The following is a 23,331-nucleotide window of genomic DNA, read 5'->3' on the forward strand; positions in this document are numbered from 1 at the left end:
TTCAGTAGCATACACATACACTACTGTTCCTGTATCTACTCATGTTTTTTTTTATCTTGTTACAGACTGTATCTTTGTACATTTTATGTCCAAAACTATAGATTTATCATTATTTTTGTGCGTTTACGTTTTAGCACTGTGGGAAGTAAAAAGTGAAGTTACATACCAATAAATAAAATGCGCTAGTACTGGCATTTTATAATTTCCCAAAATGTTGCCTTTACCAGAGGACTTCATTTCTTTATTCCACTTTGAATGACTTTCTGGTGTCCTTTCCTTTCAGTCTGAAGAATTCCCTTTATCATTGCTTGCAGGGCAGGTTTGCTGGTGATGAACTCTTTTGTAGCTTTTGTTTATCTATTTCCTCTTTCCCTCACTTTTGAAAGACAGTCTTCCTGGATATAAAATTTGTAGTTGGCATTTGTTTTCTTTTAGCACTGTAAGTATTTCAGTCTACTTCCTTCTTGCTTCCATGTTTGTTTGTTTTTTAATTTTTTATTAATTAAAAAAAATTACAAGAAACAAACATTCCCAACACATAACACTCAGCAATTCACAATATCATCACATAGTTGCATATTCATCATCATGATCATTTCTTGGAACATTTGCATCAATTCAGAAAAAGAAATAAAAAGACAACAGAAAAATATAACCAAAAAGAAAATTTTTACAGGCCATACCCCTTACTGATCCCTTTCATTGATCACTAGCATTTCAAACTAAATCTATTTTAACATTTGTTCCCCCTATTATTTATTTTTATTCCATATGTTCTACTCATCTGTTGACAAGGTAAATAAAAGGAGCATCAGACACAAGGTTTTCACAATCACACAGTCACATTGTGAAAGCTGTATCATTATACAATCATCATCAAGAAACATGGCTACTGGAACATAGCTCTACATTTTGAGGCAGTTCCCTCCAGCCTCTCCATTACATCTTGAATGACAAGGTGATATCTACTTAATGCATAAGAATAACCTCCAGGATAACCTCTCGACTCTGTTTGGAATCTCTCAGCCATTGACACTTTGTCTCATTTCACTCTTCCCCCTTTTTGTCGAGAAGATTTTCTCGATCCCTTGATGCTGGGTCTCAGCTCATTCTAGAGTTTTTCTCAGTCCCTTGATGCTGAGTCTCAGCTCATTCTTGGATTTCTGTCCCATGCTGCCAGGAAGATCCACACCCCTGGGAGTCATGTCCCACGTAGACAGGGGGAGGGTGGTGAGTCTGCTTGCTTTGTTGGCTGGAGAGAGAGGCCACCTCTGAGCAACAGAAGAGGTTCTCTTGGGGGTGACTCTTAGGCTTAATTTTAAGTAGCCTTGACCTATCCCCTGTGGGGTTAAGTTTCATATGAACAAGCCGCAAGACTGGGGGCTCTGCCTATAGCTTTGGTTGTCCACACTGCTTGTGAGAATACCAAGAATTCAACTTGTGGAAGTTGAGTTTTCCCCTGTTCTCACCATTCCCCGAAGGGGACTTTGCAAATACTTTTCCACTCACTGATCAAATCACTCTGGGATTCATCAGGGCATCACCTGGACAAACCAACAAAATCTCATGTCCTATATAAAGTTACATGTACTTAAGGTGTTCCATCAACTGTCTACATAAGTTATATTAGGAGATGCACTAGTCAAAGTATAGATTTGTACCAAATAAACATTTTTTGCTTTAGTCTCACACATTAGTTGAAATTTTAAATATTAAGTACCATCTATTTTCAGCACACTGCAGTAATGACATTCTTTTGTTCTTCCTCACGCAAAAACACTTTTTAAATTTGTACATTTAGTCACTATCATTATACACTCTAGGCATTCCTAGATTACACCATCTCAATCTTTATCGTCTATCTTTCTTTGTGATTTCATTTATGCCCCAGCCCTCCTCCCTCTATCATTCTCATATGCAGCTTCATTCAGTGTTTTAACATAATTGTATTACAATTAGGTAATACTGTGCTGTCCATTTCTGAGTTTTTATATTCAGTCCTGTTGCACAATCTGTATCCCTTCCAGAATTGGCATTTGATTGTGCCCAGTCCCTGATGCTGGTAAAGTCTTTTCATTACCCCTCTGGGAAGTGGCCTGTGGGGGAGGGGCGCTGGCCGCCGCAGCTTTGGGAACTCACGGTTCTGGGGGGTGCACGCAGCTGGTCCAGCTGGTCCAGACTTGGGTACGCTGTGTGTCTGGTCACTGTCGTGGCTCTGGGGCCTCTGTGTTTTTAGATGAAAAATCAGCTCTCTATGTGATTTGGACTCCCTTGTGTATACATAACATGTTGCTTTTCTCTCACAGCTTTCAGAATTCCCTTGTCCCCTTGTCCTGTGTATTCAACAGTTTAACCTGTATGTAATGAAACATATTTTTCTTCAAGTCTATCCTATTTATGGTTCTCTGGGCTCCTTGGATATGCATATTCATGTCTTTTACTAACTTTGGGACGTTTTTTGTCATTATTTGTTTGAATATTCCTTCTGCCCCTTTCTTTGTTTCTTTTCCTTTTGGAAATTCTATGAAGTGTTTATTGGTACACTTGATGGTGTCTCATAGCTGTCTTAGGCTGGTTTTGCTTTTAATATTCACTTTTCTTTCTGCTGCTCAGCCTGACTCATTTCAATAGACTCACCTTTGTGTTTGCTGATTCTTTATCTGCTAGTTCCAGTTTACTGTTGAATCCCTCCTGAGTGTTTTTCACTTCAGTTTTTGTGGTCCTTGGTTCCAACAGTTCTGTTTGGTTCCTTTTTAAAATTTCTTTCTCTTTATTGACCTTCTCCTATTGTTCATTCATTGTTTTCTTGAACTCCTTTAGTCGTTTCTCTGTACTTTGCCTCAACTCCATGATCATATTGAAGATCATTTTTTGAAGGCCTGTCCATTATGTTCATAGCCTGCTCTTTGTTGGAATTTTATGTGTTTTTTATCTTCTTCCTTTGGATTTCTTATAATCTCTTGTTGCATACTTTACATGTTATTTCCTGAAGTATCTTTTTCTTGAGTTTGTAACCAGCTGGTGATATGACAGATTTATTGAATATCAGGCCTCTTATCAGGAAGGTCTGCCCAAGGTGAATGGAGAGTACAGTGCCCTCTCTGTCATTCTAGGCCTTTGCCTTGGCCTGGGCTTTTGCTGTCTAATGGCTTAAGTGTTCCTCTGTTTACAGGGGCTTCTAGCTGTGTTCCACTAGCTGTGTTTCTTGAAGATCAATGTATAATGATAAAGCTTTTGCAATGTGACAATGTGATTGTGAAAACCTTGTGTCTGATGCTCCTTTTATCTACGATAGATGAGTAAAAAATATCGATTAAAAATAAATAATAATAGGGAGAACAAAGGTTAAAATAAATTGAGTAGGTTGAAATACTAGCGAACAATGAAAGGGACTGATAAGGGGTATAGAAAAACAGGGGGAGAACAAAGGTTAAAATCTACTGAGTAGATGGAAATATTTGTGGTCAATGAGAGCGAGAGGGGTAAGGGGTATAGTATGTGTGTTTTTTCTTTTTATTTCTTTTTCTGCAGTGATGCAAATGTTCTAAAAAATGATCATGGTGATGAATATATTACTTTATGATGATATTGTGAGCCATTGATTGTACAGCGTATATGGAATGTTTGTATATTAAGAATGTTCATGTTTGTATGTTGTTTTGGTTTGATAATACAAAATAAATTAAATTAAAAAAAAGGAAAATATCTTCAGAGAATTAATTTTTGCTCCTTGATTAAAGGGTAACAGGATGTTCTGGCAGATAGAATATTGATATTTTTATCTGTTGAATATGTTTTGTATGAAATTTAGAAAGACAGATTTATTGTGTTCAGGAAGGAAATGACAAATAAAATGACCCTTTTGCATTGTTTTTCACAGATTGATGCCTCATCATTTACAATGACGTTCTTTGGTCAAGGATACAGCCAAGGCCTTTGTACCGATAAGAGTAAACCCAATTTCAGAATTTGTACTCAGGTGAAAGGACCAGGTATTTGCTTCTGGGAGTGTTACGTTGTCCTAAGTTACAGAGCAATGCTACAATATGTTCTATTTAAAGCTTAATTAGTTTAGGAATACATTTGCACAAATTACCTAAGTATTTAAATTATATGCGTATATAACTTAATTATTTAAAATTATATATTCTATAAGAGGAAGGAGTGAGATTAATTAGTATAATTGTTTTTTATCAGTGTATCCCTCTGGTTTTCTGTTTCAGTATGACTCAGTAATTCAGAATGGCACATTTTAATTAGTATTAATAAGATAGGAGCAGGTTTATGCTTACCTACTTTATTCTCATAATCAAGAGTCACTTTAATTATAAGGCATATCTGTTTTCCAGGGTTTCTTTGGAATCTGTGAACACTTTGAAATTGTGAAATGTGTATGCACGTATACATTTTTCTGGGGAGGGTAGTGGCTTTTGATAGGTTGTTAAAGGGTTGTGTAGCCCCCAAAAGTTAAGAACCTTTACTGTAAAGGTTTAGAGAACTATATAGACAGTACCATTTGTGAATTATAGTATAATATATAGTAAGTTTCTGTTGTCTATTTGCTCATAGTCTTTTCAAGTTACTAAGGTTCAGTCAGTTGGTTTTCTTTAAGAAATCGAGAGTGTTTTTTTTTAAGTGAAATATACAGATCAGTTTAGTGTATTAATAGAGAAACAGAAAGCCTAGGATTGTCAAGGTGGTGCAGTAAATTGGGTTTTGGAGCCAGCTACCTGGATGTGATTTTAGCTTAGCCACCTTCTCACTTTGTGAGTTGAAGTTAGTCACTTGACCTCTCTCTGCCCCAGCTGTAAAATAAGGATGAATTGTTAGAGTTATATGAGGTTATAGACTTAAAGCACTTAGGACAGTTCCTATCACCAAGTGATATATAAGTGTTCTTTGTTATTGGGAAAATTCTGTGTACCTAAGTTAAATATAAAATCTACCATTTGATTTGTGTGTCAGTGAATGCATACCTCATAAATATTTTCCCTTTCCTTGGTCAACTGTTTTCTGTAGAGGCTGGCTATGTAGCTACCCCCATAGCCATGGTGCAGGCAGCCATGACTCTTCTGAATGATGCCTCTGATCTTCCTAAGATGTAAGTTTGGTTTCCTTCTGCTCTAATTACAATAGTTTTTCTTCCATCTATATTATGTTTTAGCTTATTCTAATATGATTTTCAGTCTTTGGGTCTGCATATAAGCATTATCATTCCTTTGATTCAAAGATATAGTATAAATTAAAATTATGAATTGGACAGATCCCTAAAACATCTGGGAAAAATGCTAAGATAAATGAGAAGACAGAAAAGTTTAAGAGCCATGTAAGTTGGCTTCAGTTGCTTATAAAAATAGCTCAAATCCAGTGTTAGCCACTAAAAATTAGGTCCTTATTGTTAAATAGTATTCACCTGAGATTAACAGACATCTCTAATCAATAGAGATAGATGCACAGTTGTAGTGGGAGCCTGACACCCAAGAGTGAATTGAATCATGGGATCCTGACTAGATGATTATCTAATTGACTATCTTATTGGTATATTTAGATGTTACAATAAAACTAGGCCAAGCTTACAAATGAGCACAGACCTGTAGGTTTAGAAATAAATTAGGCATGACCTAAATGATAGCAAATTAATAAAAATAAAAGTTTAATTTAGTAAAACTTAATTCAGTTTTCTTCAGATAGCTGTCTTACCCTTTGAAAATATTTAGCATTTAAAAAAATGTTAACTGTTATATTTAAGGAAACTTCTTTTTCATCCAAAGAGCTGTTTATACTTTTATAATAACTGATTTCCTAAATTTATTTCATTCAGGTCATTATTTAATCCTTCTAAAGTATGAGGACTATCATAAACAGCAGCAGTTATTTGGATTGATGGCTGTATGCCCTTCTAACATACTAGTATTGGTAGAAAAAGAGTCTCACTAGGAACCAAACCAATCTAGATAGCATTAGCTGTGACACTGGGTTGCTCCTGGAATATAGCTACTTGCTCATATAGCTAATTTTTGGAGTGGAAAAAAGTAGTCCATGATAGAATCAAGAATCAGGTTTTTATAAATTATGAAGTGATTTGATAGCTAGTCCAACAGCAAGTCACACCAGAGTAAAAGGCTAGAGATTGGCCATGTGCACTGTTTTATCTTGTTGTTGTTTTACAGGGGTGGGGTCTTCACACCTGCAGCAGCTTTCTCCAGAACGAAGTTGATTGACAGACTCAACCAACGTGGCATTGAATTTAGTGTCATTAGCAGTTCTGAAGTCTAAAATTTGAAGAATTAACCAGTCATAAAATGCATGAATTAACAGCTTCTGTATTTGATATTTGAAATTCTTCTTTAATCCTGTCTGACCATATGTGGAAAAGATTGTGAAATCTAAAATACCTACAAATTAAAAATAGGACATTGTAATAGCTTACTCTAAATTTCAAATTTCAGCTGATTTTGTAGACATTTTATTGCTTGTGAGAGAACACTAATATTTGACTTAACTTTTTCATTGAAGTATTAATGATAAATTTTTATAGATGAGCTGGCAGACAGATGGTGGAGTAATTGTCCCTATCTGTGTTGCTAATAGCAATTCCTCAATGAGGGTACCCTGGGCTGGCATTCATTTAGGGCAGTAACTACTACTTTCCTGGTCAGGCTATTGAAAGAAATCTGACTAGAATGGAAACCAATGAATTTCTCCATGTGTTGTGTGGGTCTTCACTAAATGAAACTGCACTTTTTGGTATCTTAGCCAAGTTTTTCACCTGTCTACACTGATTTTGGACTGCTATCTAAGTTGAATAATAAAGGGTTGTCATTTGAATGGTGGTTTGTGTGTATGTACCTACCTAGGTTTTTCAGTAGTGGTACAAATGTGCTGCTTAAGGGGTTTGACCTGTTTACTGCTATTAATTGGGTTTGTTATTCTTTCTTTCCCTGGTTCTGTACCTGTATTTAAAATATACAGCATATGCATTTCTATTGATTTTCACTGTGTAAGCATATTTTTTCTCTGATTTACTTTTGTATTTTAACAAGGTTTTTCACTGAAACCCCAAAATAAAACAAAAGGACTTTTGCTTTTGTAACAAGCATCAAAAGCACATACATAGTGTTCTGTGCTGTTCATTATATGAGGAAGACAGCCCCTACCTTCATGGAATTTCCACTTTAAAATGAGAAGTGTAGGGTATATACATATATACAATATGAATATGTACATATATATGTATATATATATTTGTGAATATATTTCTGTGGGTAGACCTTTCTATGCTGCCTATATAGAAGAAAGAGGGTATTTAATTTGCAGAGGGATTTTCTTGGTAGTAGTGCTATTCATTCTAACTTTACTTCCTCTGCCCCTGCCTTTCAGTAGAGAGGTCAGTGTCCTAGTCATCAGAAGATATGGATTGGTCTTTCCCTAACTTGTGCATCTTTAGAAAAGGTTTTATCATCTCTGAAATTAGGGAGACAGATGCAACAGGTCCTATGACAAAATCTCATTCTGCATGTCAGAATCATAAAACAATAATAGGTTCCCCAGTGGATCAAGGAGATTTCTTTCAAGGAGATCTGGTGGTTGGGGCCTAGGAAACTGTTTTAGACCTGCATTTGGGAACTGCTCAACAAAGCTTCTTGTTCAATATGGGTTCTTCCTGGCTTTGTAGTGTATACTTTTGCCTTTACTATGTTTTGTTCCACCAATGACATTGATCTATAAGGGTGGCATTGTGACCCTACTCTCTAGCGTGAAATACAAGCATAGTCACATCCTAATTTTCTTTTTTTTTCAACTTTTTTTTATTGTAAAATATATATACAAAGCAAAGAAAGAAAAAAGCAATTTTGAAAGCACACTTCAACAAAAGGAGTTACAGAACATGTCCCAGAGTTTGCAGTGGGTTACCATTCCACATCTCGGCTTTTTCCTTTTAGCTGCTCCAAAACACTGGAGGCTAGAAGGAATCTTAATATAGTGATTCAGCAGCCATTCTTGTTTGTTACATCCCATTCTTTCTTACTATATCTCCTCTTATCTTATAATCCTTCTCTCAATCTATAGGGATCTTTGGGCAATACCTGTCATGTTGAGAAGGGGTGCCCACACTAATGGATAGTGGGATGTAATTAATTGATAATCTTAGAGAGGCTGGTCCCTCTGAGTTTCAGGACCTATCTGAACTAGGAACCCTCTGTTTTATGTTATTATGTTTCAGGAAGGTAAACCTAGTGCATGAAACCTTTATAGAGTCTCAGTCCAAGCCCTAAGTGTTCTTAAGAGTCAACAGGAGTGATGTTGATTGGGATTTAGCAAACCAGGACAATTAGTGCTATCTAACTGAAGCTTGCATAAGAGTTGGCCTCCAGAATAGCTTCTTGATTCCATTTGATCTCTCTTGTCCCCTAATTTTCCTTTTAATCTCTGAAGGCTCCACATGCCCTCATTTGCAGAAAGTATGATATTATCCTCTTGAATACTCCCCACTACCCAAATTGCCCAAGAACTTTGATACTTAATCCAAGTTGAGAAGCCTTTCCTGCTTTCAGCAGCCAGGCAGAGAACTGGAAAGTCTAACCACCCTGTTGTTTCTGCTTCTCAGAGGCTTTCCAGGATTTAGACATGCCTTGCTGCCCTGCCCCTGCCATCATCATGTGGAGCTCCATACTTTGGCTCCAAGATTACAAGCTACTGTTAGTTTACAAGCACACACTCATCTAGGACCTGAGCTGCGCACAAAACTCAGACCTTTCCTATAAGCTCTTGGGCTCTGATATTACACTGAAATCACCAGCCCACATTTTGCCACCTTCCCATGGAGACATCTTTTTGGAGTCCTTGATAGCCTTTCCTGTCAGTAAAAGTTCAGGGTCATTTTATTTGATTTTCCTAACTTCATATCTTATGGAGCAAGGATTGGGATATTACCTCGTTTCTTCCTAGAAGTCTTAGGCAAATCAGTCCAGCCTCTCCCCATAGCAGTCCTGCTTATTAAAGCAGCAGGCCCTAGTGATTAGGAGTGCATTCTCCAGAATCAGCCCACTGCTTACCAATGGTGACCTGAGTAAGTTACTTAGAGTTTAAAGCCTCAAAATGTTGAACATAATAGTGCCAAAACTCATAGAATTATTGTGAGGATTAAATGAGTTAAAACTTAGTACTTGGCACATTTATGCACTGGGTCAGTCCAATATAATTATTAGGAGTCTCTGACTACAAAAGAGTTCTTTATGGCTTTTCCCCAGAGCACTAAGTGCCTGTCAGTCCTTTACTCGGGAAGATGCATCAATTAATCTTTTGTGGACTCAAGATTGGCTTCAGGAGTGATTAACTCCAGGATGACTTTCTCTCTAACCATCTTAATCTCTCCCATCCTAGGCACCTGCAATGACCAGGTCCTATGACGGATATTGATGCTGCATATTGAATTGAATGTATTTCAAATAAGTCTATGAAGAGAGAAAGTGAGTGGAGCTAGAAAGTTAATTGTGTCCAAAACAAGGGTACGAATATAAGGGGCATATAATAATTGTCTTTAGGTCTGACAGCAAGAAATTTGACAGCAAGGAAAAAAGCTTCATTTGAGGTCCAAACTTGTTTACCATAAAAATATTAATGACAGATGTTATCAATTTCTTCTGTTTGCCATGGACCATTCTTAGTGCTATATAGCCGTTAACCACCTGGGCTAGGTACTATTATCATTCCCTTATAACAGATGAGGAAAGAGGAGAGGCTTCATGGGGGAAATAATTTGCCCCAGATCACAAAGTTGGTAAGGATTTAACCCCAGGCAGTCTGATCTAGATCTCAGAGTGTTAACCATTCTCAGTATCTCCCACCTCAAATCCACCTTGGATATAGATTCATTTTTATAGGATTTTTGAAGGAAAGTAGTTTTGCTTGAGAGTTATAAAGGAAATGGGTTGAATAAGTAGCTCTAATAACCAAGTTAATTAAGCCCATTAGGTATACACATAATTGCACAACTCAGGTCTCAAATGTCAATTTTCAGTTGTTGTATCCTCACTATTTGATATGCAGTAAACATTCTCTCTTCTTTTTCACTATAAGAGCAACATCATTTTTCAGTTTCCACAAGCTGGATTCAGGTAGGTCCCCAAAATCCTTTAACATTTGTGACTGTTGTTGTACAAATGATCGAAGCCCTTGATCATCTTCCTAAAAAATAAGGGGGAGAAAAGTAATGATAACAGTAAACCTCATGTCATTCAAGTAAAAATACTGTGTATACAGGAGGGAGGTGCCCAGTAAAGTTTTCCTTTGGGCTAGATCATTTGTCAGTTGTTAGTGGTTTGTACTGCATAGGCAGTAATGACCTGGGAACACAACTTTCTTTCAGGAAGGCTTCCAGAAAGTTGCTTTAGTTGCCAATAGGGGAAATTGGTGAAATAATCCAAATACTTCAAATTGGAATGTAATTTATTCTTCTAATACTATAGAAGTTCTGAAGGAGGCAAAGGAACCCATGGGTGTGGAGACTCTATAATGGGTAAGTTTTGCTAATGTATCTCTACTCCCATAGAAGCAGGTACTTCTGAAAAGTGAATGTGGGGATACCTGAGGGCCAAAGAGTGTCAGTGACTTAACAGTAGAGGAGATGGTAGCAATACTTGCTTAGAATGGAGACATGCAGAGAGCAGCTTGTGTCATGGAGTCTCATTTTTTATTTCCCTGACTAATAATGAAATACTTGTTCAGATCCTTTGCTCATTTTTTTTACTGTAATTTTTTTATTGACAAATCTTCATACACATACGTTCTATACCTGGTGTACAATCAGTGGCTCATAATATTATCACATAGTTATATATCCATCACCATGATCATTTTTTAGAACATATGCATCACTCCAGAAAAAGAAAAAAGCCATACATCCATACACCTCACCCCCTCCCTCTCATTGACCCTATTAGTATTTCCATCTATCCAATTTATTTTACCCCTTATCCCCCCATTACTTATTTTTTATCCATATATTTTACTCATCTGTCCATACCCTAGATAAAAGGAGCAACAGACACAAGGTTTTCACAATCATACAGTCACATTGTAAATGTTATATCTTTATACAATCATCTTCAAATATCTAGGCTACTAGAACATAGCTCAACAATTTCAGGTACTTCCTTCTAGCCACTCCAATACTCCATAAACTAAAAAGCGAAATCTATATAATGCATAAGAATACCTCAGGATAACCTCTTGACTCTGTCTGAAATCTCTCAGCCACTGAAACTTTTTGTCTTATTTTTCTCTTCCCCCTTTTGTTCAAGAAGGCTTTCTCAATCTCTTGATGCCAGGTTTCAGCTTATCCCGGGATTTCTGTCCCACATTGCCAGGGAGATATACACTCCTTGAAGTCATGTCCCACATAGGAGGAAGGGCAGTGAGTTCACCTGCTGATTTGGCTTAGGGAGAGAGGCTATCTAGGGGTGACTCTTAGGCCTAATTTTAAGTAGGCTTAGCCTATCCTTTGCAGGATAGTTTGATAGGGGTGAACCCCAAGACCAAGGACTTGGCCTATTGATTTGGTTGTCTCTGCTGCTTGTGAGAATATCAGGAATTCTCCAAATACTTCTTTATTCATGTCCAAATCATTCTGGAATTTATCGGGGCATCACATTAACCTGGAGAACCAATAAAATCTCATGCCCTATTCAAGATTCCATGTACTTAACAGTGTTCAAATAAACTGACCATGCAAGTTAAATAGGAAATGGACTACCCAAAATATAAATTTTGCACCAAATAAACATCTCTCTCTTTAGTCTCACACAGAAGTTGAAATTTTAAAATATGGACGATATCATCCTTTATACCCAGTCTTCTGTTATATCTTAGTCTTGTCTAGATCAGCTTCATTCATATCTCTACTCAAAGTCTTATCACTTTTTCAACTTTTTGAACAGTTCCTATATGTGATACTGCTGATTTTCATAGCTTCAGAGCTCTAACTCTGAGTCTCAGATGTCACATAAATACCCAAAGTTTCTGAGAAAGACCATGTTATATACAGACAGCTCAGTATCTCAGAATTTAGAGTTAATGGTTACATGTCCTGAATATATGTGACTGCTGTAAGAACCTACAATGTAGGACCCTTTACAGTAAACCCGAATGTGATAGCACATGTTCTCGACTTTTGTTCACTGAATATTTATATAATAGTTAGTTCATGTGATTGAGGCATGATATTTGTCTTGTTGTTCCTGGCATTTCGTTCAACATACAGCTCTTAAGGTTCATTCACCTAGTTGCATGCCTCACAGCTTCTTCTTGAGGCCACCTAGTAGGCCATTGTATGTATATACCATAGTTCCCCTTCCATTCCTAAATTGTTACCCTTAGGCCACCTCCATTCATTATGCATTGGGAACACTGCTGCCATGAACACCAGTGTGCAAATGTACATTCCTGGCCCCATACTCAGTTCTCCCAGGTATAAACTGAGCAACAGGATTTCAGGATCATATGGCAAACCCAGCCCTAGCCTCCTGTGGAACCACCACACTACTCTCCAAGGGGCTGTACCTTTCATCTCCCTACCGACACTGAATAGGTACATCTCTTTCTCAGCATTTTCTCTAGCACTTGTTTCTCTGTGTTCATTTTTAAATAGTCTTATTTACACATCATACAGTCTAGCCTCAGTGTATAGACATGCCTTCACCACCATGTCTATCTGAAGACATTTCCTTTTCTTTCACAAAGAAATCATACCCCTTTCCCAAACCCCCCACCTGTTGACATTTAGTTTTGGCATAATGCCTTTGTTACATTCAGTGGATGTATATTACAATGTTACTGTTGACTATAGACCCTAGCTTACATTGATTGTACTTTTTCCCATATACCATCTGTTTTCAACACCCTGAAAATTGACATTCACTTGTCCTACCTTATGCAAAAACATTTTTTAATTTGTACACTTAATCACCATCACTGTCCACTCTAGGCATTCCTAAATCATACCATCTCAGTCTTTATCCTCTGTCTTTCCTTCTGCTTTAATACTTGTCCTAGCCTTTCTCCCTCTGTCATACTCACATTCACCTTCATTCAGTGTACTTACATTATTGTATTACAATCAAGTAGTATTGTCCTGTCCATTTCTAGTTTTTACAATCAGTCCTATTTTACAATCTGTATTCCTTCAGCACCAATTGCCCAATCTCTACTCTATTTCTGCCTCCTGAAAACTAGTGTTCTTAGCTTCAATTCTCCAAGTTCATTCATTAATATTAGTTCATATTAGTGACAGCACTTTGTTATTTATCCTTTTGTTTCTGACTAATTTCACTCAGCATAATGTCCTCAGGGTCCATCCACATTGTTACATGCTTCATGACTTTATTTTGTCTTAGAGCTGCGTAATATTCCATCGTATGTATATACCAAAGCTTATTTAGCCACTCATCTGTTGATGGACATTAGGGCTGTTTCCATCTCTTGGCAATTGTAAATAATGTTGCTATAAACATTTGTATGCCAGTGTCCATTTGTGTCCTTACCCTCATGTCCTGTGAATGTATACATGGTAATGGGAGTGCTGCGTAATATGGCAATTCTATATTTCAGCTTCCTGAGGAAACCCAAACTGCCTTCTGGAATGTTTGTATGATTTTACGTTCCCACCAACAGTGGATAAGTTTGCCTCTTTCTCCATATCCTCTCCAGCACTTGTCATTTTCTGTTTTTGTTTTTTTTTTATAATGGCCATTCTAGTGGGTGTCAGTTGATATCTTGTGGTTTTTTTTATTTTGTATTTTTTAATTGACAACCAAAACAACATACAAACACAAACATTCTTAATATACAAATATTCCATACATGGTGTCAATCAGTGGCTGACAGTATCATCACATAGTACTATGTTCATCACCATGATCAATTTTTAGAACGTTTGCATCACTCTGGAAACAGAAATAAAAAGAAAAGACTCATATATGCTATATCCCTTACCTCTCCCTCTCATTGACCACTAGTATTTCAGTCTACTCAGTTTAACGTTTGTTACACCTATTATTTTTAATCCACATTTTTTACTCATCTGTCTATACTGTAGATAAAAGGAGCATTAGACACAAGGTTTTCACAATCACATACATTGTGAAAGCTGTATCACTATACATTCATCTTCAAGAAACATGGCTGCTGGAACACAACTCTACAGTTTCAGGCTTCCCTCTAGCCTCTCTTACACACCTTAAACTGAAAAGGGAATATCTATATAAGGCATAAGAATACCCTCTGGATACTCCCTTGACTCTGCTTGAAATCTCTCAGCTACTGACACTTTATTTTGTCTCATTTCTCTCTTCTCCCTTTCAGTCAAGTTTTTCTCAATCTCTTGATACTGAGTCTCAGCTCATTCTAGGATTTCTGTTTACACCCCTGGGATTCTCTCCTGGTTTTGATTTGCATGTCCCAGTGAAATTAACCAGTGAAGTTGAGCATTTTTTCATGTGCCTTTTAGCCAGTTCTGTTTCCTCTTCTGAGAAGTACCTGTTCATGTCTTTTGCCCATTTTTTAATTGGGTTGTTTGTCTTTTTGTTATTGAGTTGAAGGATCTCTTTATATATTCTGGAAATTAAACTGTTATCTGATATGTGGCTTGCAAATACTGTCTCCCATTTCATAGGCTGCCTTTTTACTTTCCTGACAAAGTTCTTTGGTGCACAAAAGTATTTAATTTTCAGGAATTTCCATTTATGTATTTCTTTTTTTCAGTGCTCGTGCTTTGAGTGAAAATCTAGGAAACCGCCTCCTGTGACAAGTTTTATAAGATATTTCCACACATTTTCTTCTAAAAGTTTATGGGTTTAGCTCTAATGTTTAGGTCTTTGATCCATTTTGAGTTAATTTTTGTATAAACTGTGAGATATGGATTTTCATCCATTCTTTTGCATATGGATATCCAGTTCTCCAGGTACCATTTATTGAAGAGACTGTTCTATCCCAGGTGAGTTGGTTTGATTGCCTTATCAAAGATCAGTTGTCCATAGATGAGAGGGTCTATATCTGAACATTCTGTTTGATTCCATTGGTCAATATATCTACTTTTATGTCAGTACCATGCTGTTTTGACCACTAAAGCCTTGTAATACGCCTTACAGTCAGGTAGTGTGAGACCTCCGACTTCATTTTTCTTTCTCAGGATATTTTTAGCTCTTTGGGGCACCCTGCCCTTCCAGATAAATTTGGCTATTGGTTTTTCTATTTCTGAAAAGTAAGTTTTTGGGATTTTAATCGGTATTTCATTGAATCTATAAATCAATTTAGGTAGAATTGACATCTTAACTATATTTAAGTCTTCTAGTCCATGAACATAGTATGTAGGTCTTCTGCAATTTTTTATGTTTTCTTTGTATAGGTCTTTTGTCTCTTGAGTTAAATTTATTCCTAAATATTTTATTCTTTTAGTTGCAATTGTAAATGAATTTTTTTCTTGTTTTCCCCCTCAGATTTTTCATTACTAGTATATAGAAACACTACAGATTTTTGAGTGTTGATCTTGTAACCTACCACTTTGCTGTACTCATTTATTAGCTCTAGTAGTTTTACTGCAGATTTTTCAGGATTTTTCAACATATGGTTTCATATTATCTGCAAATAGTGAGAGTTTTACTTCTTCCTTTTCAATTTTGATGCCTTGCTTTTCTTTTTCTTGTCTAATTGCTCTGGCTAGAACTTCGAACACAATGTTGAATAACAATGGAGATAGTGGACATCCTTGTCTTTTTCCTGATCTAAGGGGAACAACTCATTGATATGATTTTTGATGAAATTTTGCATGTCTGTTTGAACATCCTGAATTAGTTGTTTCAACTCCTGTATCACGTTTGAAGTGTTGGTTTGTTCCTTTGGACCATATCTTCCATTTTCCTAGTATGTCTCTCCATTTTTTGTTTGTGTCTAGGCATTTGATTTCCTTAATTATTTTATTCTGGAGGTTGTTTTCACTCTTTTACCTAGGAATTTCTTGCTGGATGGCTTTTCTATCTGTTCTTTGACATTCAGTTCGACTTATTCTAGACCTCTAGCATAGGTTCTGTTTAGTTGATCAGAATTTTTCAGTTCTTGTTCTTTTGTTTCTTGCCCTGACTATATGAAACTTTTTTTTTCTGTTTTTGAGGAGGGTCTCCTCAGATATTACAGATGTCAGTCAGATTTTCCCAGACTGGACTGGCCTCCTCTCAGGAGGAAAGCGCCACTTGTGTCAGTTTCCCTGAGGGTGAGAACCCAGCAGGTTGACAGACTTTCTTATGGAGCCTCTAGACTTGTGCTTTTTCTATCCTGCCCAGCATGTGGCACTTGTCTGCACATGGTTTCCCACCAGGGTATAATGGTTTGATGCCTTTAATTTCAACAGCTGCTACCTACTAGGAGTACAGTTGAGATATAGGTGAGGTTGTAGGTTGGCATTAATTGCTTCAGTTTTCTAGTTCCTGGGGCCTGAATTCCTTGAAGAAGGGATTCCACTTGAGCTGCTCCACTTTATTCTTGGAGAAGATAACAACCTTTAGGGAATTAACTCCTTTGACCTGCGTAATTACTTTGTCTCAGGCAAGCTTAATTCCGCCTTTGCCTGGGGCAGTGCTGGAGCCTTGCAGTTGTAACTAGTGAGCTGTTAAGTAGTAGAAAAATAAGGAGGAAAAAAAAAACGCAGGACCCCTGCTCCTCGGTTTGTCAATCAAGAGCTTAAGTTGGTAGGAGGCTCTGTGTATCTCCAGACTCTTTGTGCCCCCGTTTTTTTTTTAGGGTTCAGCCCTTTTCTAGTATTTTGTGCTAACTCAAAAACCTTGTATTCCCCCCCCATCAGCCCCACCCCCTCTTTGCTGGGGCAAAAACTCCTCGTACCTTTAGTGCTTTTTCCAAGTTTTTCATGCTGGGGGCCTATTTTCAGTAGTCAGAATTTGTTAATTAATTGTACAGTTGGAGCGTGGGTTGAGCTAAGCCCTTGCTGCTAGTATAAAGTCTGTTTCCTTTCCCCTCAAGGAATCAGCCTGTCATGCCCATGAGGGCGGGGTGCTGGCCTCTGGCTTGGGTGACTTACATTTCTGTGTGGGGTCTCAGCTGGTCCAGTTTGTCCAGACTGGTGTATGCTGTATATCCAGTCAGTGATGTAGCCCTAACAGTTGTTCTGTACTGTTCCTGGCAATTTACTAGCTACTCTGGAGGACTAACTAAATTCTACACCTCACTAAATCACCATCTTGCCATGACCTTACTCATCTTTACCAGTACATTTTCCACCATGTCTTTTTCTTATTTTAAAAGGAATAGTTGCCTTGCTGGAGACCCGGGTTTGATTCCCGGAGCCTGCCCATGCCTAAAAAAAGAAAAAAAGGAATTATTGTTTATATGTTCTGAATACTAATCCTTGGTGATAAATATTATAAATATATTCTTCCAGGTATTGCTTATTTGTTTTATTTTTTTTAAATGCAATCTTACTGAGATATAGTCACATATAATCCATCCAAAGTATACAATCAGCGGCTCATAGTATCATCACATAGTTGAGCATTCATCATCAGCACAGTAAATTTCAGAACGTTTTCATTACTCTAGACAACAACAAAAACCCGAAACATCACGTAGTCCTTATCCTCTTCATTTTTGACCTCTAGCATTGGTGTGGTACTATTGATGAAAGAATATTAAAATATTACTATTAACTATAATTCATAGCTTGCAATAGGTACATTTTCTCCCACATGCCACATGTGATGAACTCCTTGATATAGTGATGTACATTTGTTCTAGTTCATGAAAAAACTTTTTAATATTTGTACTGTTAATCATAGAAATCATCCACCACAAGGATCACTGTGTATACAGGAGGCCCACATATTAACTTCTGTCTTCCCTTGTAGTGACCTATGACTCTAAACTTCCCCTTTCAACCACAGTTACACACAAAATTCATTGCTCTTAATTTCACTCAACATAATGTGCTACCATGACCTCTACCTATTTCTAAACGTTTAAATTCAACTTCATGAAAAATTTCGGAAAATTTCCCAAATTTAACAAAACGCGTGACTATACACATCCAAAAAATTCATATAGGCCCATGGCACAGTACATTATACTCACTGTCAAAGGCCAGGGATAAAGAGAGAATACTGAAAGATTACAGATGTAATGAGCTGCAGATGAGGTTCACGTACCATTGGCTCACATCCACAGCAGCAGAACTAGGCCCGTTCACCTAGCCAAGTTGACACCTGAACCTAACTACCACAGGGGTATTCCTGTTATAAACCAAGGAGAACTGGAGAAAGAAAGTGCAAATCTGTTCAGGGTTGCATTGTGGATGTCAAACTGAGTGTTCTCAACTTGGTTACCATAAATAAAAGAGAAGTCTATTCCTAGATGGGCTAATACTATGCCTTGTTGCCTGGATCCCAAAAGACCTAGCAGAATCTGCAAACTTTTCAGTCTCTCTAGAGAAGATGATGTCTGCTACTATGTTGTGAGAAAGCCCCTGAACAAAGAAGGTAAGAAACCTAGGACCAAAGTGCCCAGGATTCAGCATCTTTTTGCTCCATGAGTTCTGCAATATAAATGTTGGTGTATTGCCCTAAAGAAACAGCATACTAGGAAAATAAGGAAGAGGCCACAGACTATGCTAAACTTCCATCCAAGAGAATGAAGGTGACCAAAGAAAAGTGACAGGAATGACTGCCAAGAGACAGAGGGTTGTCCTCTTTGAGAGCTTCTACCTGTAAGTCTGAGTCCAGTCAAAAATAAGATTTTCTAAGTGTAACAAATAAGATAAGAAAAATCTTTTTTAAGCCTTGTCATTGATGAAAAACTAAATAAAGAAACATGTTCTTTGGAATCTTGTGTGGGTAGAAAAGGGACTATATAGCATCCAACAGTGGATAAATCTTGCAAGATACTTGAGATACTTCAAATACAGAGACAGAACTTTGTGATGGTGAAAAAGATGGTCAAACCATTTTCATTCACAAATAGTAGGTGGCAGATAGAGGGGATCTATTGCCTTTTCAGCAAGGCATGAAACAAAAACTAAGGAAAAGGAGTGATTAGGACTATAAATCTTGTACAGTGTATTTTGAGGAATTCAAATTTTCTTAAGGTCTATGCAAAATTTAATAATACTTGAAAGTGCCCTTGTGAAAGACAGACATTTGTCATATGTAAAAAAAAATTAGGCATAGTTAGTGGGTTCCATATTAAATAGATAACAAAGCTTTAAAACTAATGCAAAAATACATTAACAGAAAGCTTTCCAACTCTAGTGAACTATTAATTTAGTCATGTTCTTAACCTTTGTTGCACTTGAAAAGGAGTTGACTGTACTTTATATAAACTCTTGCACCATCCAAGAAAAAAAGTTAGGGATTGAAACATTACCAGATAAAGAAGACCTGAGGGAGTTCACCATCATTGGATGTCCCTATAAGAAATGCTAAAGGGAGTTCTTCAGGCTGAAAGGAAAGGACACTAGATAAGAGATCAAAGCCCCAGGAAGAAGTAAAGATCTCTGATAGAGGTAACAAGATGATTAAGGATAAATGCTAGAACTATTGTATTTGTGATTTTTAATCCACCTTTTACTTCTTACAGGAACAAAAATTCAAGTACATAAAAAATGATAAATCAGTAGCTTTGATCCATGATACATAAATATGTCATTTGTGACAAGAACTCTATAAAGTTGGGAATTTGTGGGAAGATGGCAGATTAGGAAGCTCAGAATTAAGCCTCCACCTGAACAACATTAAACAGGCAGGAATTGTATTGAATATTTCAAAGATCTGGAGTCCAATGAAATATTGTACATTTGGGAAAAGTGGAAGGAAGAGGCAGGTAAGTTATGGTAAAGATTAGTAAACTGCTTGTTCCATGCAGCAGCTACTGGTGCCCTTTCCCACTCTCTATGGCACGTTGTCTTGGGCTCTGGCCTTCTGAAGACAGAAAGGGACTCAGAAATCCATTCATCCAAGATCAGTGGTAGGCACAGTGGATCGTTGATCAAGGCTTTTGATCAGCAACTTAAGGTCAGTGGGGGCCATTCACTGAGGGCAGCCATTGTTCCGCCAGCCTCAGACAAAAGCAGCAGTGGAGGAGATTTAAAGACATTATGCATCCTCAAGTTTGTGGAGAATAGTTCAAAAGCTGCATTTGCTGGGCATGTCAAGAAAGTGCACCTTTGGGGAGATGTGGAAGAGGCCTCTGGCACCCTTCCTAATACCCTCTCTAGGACAGTTTGGAGCCAGTCTCTGTCCCCTTTGTGAGTCCCTGGCCTTAATCTCATTTGGAAAGATTGCTTGAGAAACTCCACTCTGCCATGCCCCACCCTTCCCAGAATTTGCCCTCCAGGTGAAAGCAGCTTGAAACTATAAGGAGAACCATGTAAGGAACAATTGAAGGGCAGGCCATGGTGGCTCAGCAGACAAGAATGCTTGCCTGCCATGCCAGAAGACCCGGGTTCGATTCCTGGTTCCTGACCATGTTAAAAAAAAAATTGAAGCAGATAACCTGGGGCAAAAGGATCACCTTTTTAAACAACAGGAAGAGGGAGAAGGTCTGTCTCCTGTTAAATAGAGGGGGCATTCAAATTCCTGTAAACAGAGAAGCTCCAAAGCAACTAACAAGCTCAGTATAAGACAAAGGCCCAGAAAAGACAAGGAGAACTCTGTACTTTGTATTTGCCTTGGGCAGTACAAATACCCTGATAGGAAGTCTGACACTCAAGAAAATCTTTCACATTATCAGCTGTTTACACATCTCAGGGAATAAATCCCAGAGTTAATGCGATAAAACACTAAAATGTACATTGTGCAACAAAAGACTGTGAGACAAGAAATAGGAAATGATGGTCTTTCCAAAGGAAGATGATAAAAATCCAGAAAGCACCAAGAAAGACCAGTCTGTGGATATACCAAAGACTTTTTATAAAAGTATCTTTAAAATGTTCTAGGGGATGAAGGAAAATGCTGGGAAAAAACTAAATGGTATCAGGAAAACAAGGAAAGAGCAATATGAGAATCTTGTTAGAGAGAAACATTTTCTTAATGACCCAAAAATAAATAAATAAAATGAAAAATGCCCAGAAAGATTTCAACAGCAGATTGGAAATGGAAGAAGAAACATTCAGCAAACTTGCTGACAAACGACATGAGTCATGAGGAGGAGCAGAAAGTAAAAAGAATTCAAAAAAGGGAAAATAGGGCTTCTGGGCCAAGATGGCAGCTTAACAATGTGCACATTTTAGTTCGTCCTCCAGAACAACTACTAAATAACCATAAACAGTACAGAACAGCTCCTGGGACCACGTCAGTGACTGGACACACAGCATACCCCAGTCTGGACCAGCTGGACCAGCTGTGAGCCCCCCCAGAACCATGAGTTCCCCAAGCCACGGCGGCTGGTGCCCCACCCCCAGAGGTTGCTTCCCTGAGGGGAAAGGAAAGAGACTTTACCAGCAGCAGGGGCTGAGCCCAACCAAATGCCAATTGTGGAATTAATTAACAAATTCTGACTACTAAAAATAGGCCCACAGCTCAGGTGAACCTGGTCAAAGCAGAGGTTGCTCATTTTTGCCCCGGCACCAAGAGGGCAGGGCTGATGGAAAAAAGAAAAAAAAAAAAAAAGGAAACAGAGGTTTTTGTGGCTGTGTTTCTAAAAAGGCTTGACTGCCTTTGGATACAGCGTCAGGGCTTACCAGGCTGCAACTGCCCTAGCATAGGGAGAAACAAGCTCATCTGAGTGTTGTCTGGCGCATGTGCCTTCCCCAGGGGAGGGGTGAAGCCCAACTCAGGTGGAATCCCTCCCTCAAGGAATTCAGATACCAGGGCTTGGTAATTTGAAGCCATTAAAACCAGCCTACAATCTCTCCTCTGTCTCCACCACACCCCCAGCAGGGAGAGTCTGCCAAAGCTAAAGGTACCGCATCATCTTACACTGGTGGGACCTGCAGGCAGACAAGCACCATATACATACTGGTCAGGATAAGAAAAACATAGCCCAGAGACTTCACAGGAAAGTCTTTCAACCTGCTGGATCTCACCTTTGGGGAAAACCGATGCAGGTGACTCCTTCCTCCTGATAGGAGGCCAGTTTGGTCTCCTGGGGGCTATAATACCTAAGTAAACCCACCTAAGTGTGTGTGTGTGGGGGAAAGGCACCATACAAGCAGGGCAAGAAACAAGAAAACAAGAACTGAAAAATTCTTCTCTGTTAAACAAAACTTAAGCTAGAGGTCCAGATAAAACTGAACTGAATGTCAAAGAACAGATAGACAACAAATTCATCCAGCAAGAAAACCTAAAGTAAAAGAAGTGCAAGCAATCTCTAGAATAAACTAATTGAGGTAATTAAATGCCTAGATGCCAGCAAAAAATAACAAATCACACTAGGAAAATTGAAGATATGGCCCAGTCAAAGGAACAAACCAACAATTCAAATGAGATACAGAAGCTGAAACAATTAATTCAGAATATACGAACAGACATGGAAAACCTCATCAAAAACCAAATCAATGAATTGAGGGAGGATATAAAGAAGGCAAGGAATGAACAAAAAAGAAGAATTCAAAAGTCTGAAAAAACAAATCGCAGAACTTATGGGAGTGAAAGGCACAGTAGAGGAGATGAAAAAAACAATGGAAACCTACAATGGTAGATTTCAAGAGGCAGAACATAGGATTAGTGAACTGGAGGACAGAACATCTGAAATCCGGCAGGAAAAAGAAAATAAAAGGAAAAAAATGGAAAAATATGAGGAGGGACTCAGGGAATTGAAGAACAATACAAAGCACATGAATATACGTGTTGTGGGTGTCCCAGAAGGAGAAGAGAAGGGAAAAGAAGGAGAAAAACTAATGGAAGATATTATCAATGAAAATTTCCCAACTCTTTGAAAGACTTAAAATTACAGATCCAAGAAGTGCAGCATACCCCAAAGAGAACAGATCCAAATAGACGTACTCCAAGACATTTAATAATCAGAATGTCAGAGGTCAAAGAGAAAGAGAGAATCTTGAAAGCAGCAAGAGAAAAGCAATCCATCATGTAAAAGGGAAACCCAATAAGACTACATGTAGATTTCTCAGCAGAAACCATGGAAGCGAGAAGACAGTGGGATGATATATTTCAATTATTAAAAGAGAAAAACTGCCAACCAAGAATTCTATGTCCAGCAAAATTGTCCTTCAAAAATGAGAAAGAAATTAAAACATTTTCAGACAAAAAAATCACTGAGAGAATTTGTGACCAAGAGACCAACTCTGCAAGAAATACTAAAGGGAGCACTAGAGACAGA

General features: G+C 37.8%; 2 protein-coding genes across 2 annotated transcripts in view; one reads left to right on the forward strand and one right to left on the reverse strand.

Annotated features, from left to right (window-relative positions):
* SCCPDH (saccharopine dehydrogenase (putative)) overlaps nt 1-6,828 on the forward strand; it is a 69,011-nt gene extending 62,183 nt beyond the window's left edge. The window contains exons 10-12 of the mRNA XM_077168540.1: nt 3,881-3,992; nt 5,020-5,101; nt 6,171-6,828. Coding sequence (XP_077024655.1) covers nt 3,881-3,992; nt 5,020-5,101; nt 6,171-6,276 — 300 coding nt within the window. The 3' untranslated portion in view covers nt 6,277-6,828. The remainder of the gene's footprint in view (nt 1-3,880; nt 3,993-5,019; nt 5,102-6,170) is intronic.
* A 1,390-nt stretch (nt 6,829-8,218) lies between these two features.
* Nucleotides 8,219-23,331, reverse strand: part of LOC143690374 (kinesin-like protein KIF28P) — a 187,815-nt gene continuing 172,702 nt past the window's right edge. Inside the window, 1 exon segment of the mRNA XM_077168175.1 lies at nt 8,219-10,188. Coding sequence (XP_077024290.1) covers nt 10,036-10,188 — 153 coding nt within the window. The 3' untranslated portion in view covers nt 8,219-10,035.

This window comes from Tamandua tetradactyla, chromosome 7 (genome assembly GCF_023851605.1).
Source record: "Tamandua tetradactyla isolate mTamTet1 chromosome 7, mTamTet1.pri, whole genome shotgun sequence".
Taxonomy (NCBI): Eukaryota; Metazoa; Chordata; class Mammalia; order Pilosa; family Myrmecophagidae; genus Tamandua; species Tamandua tetradactyla.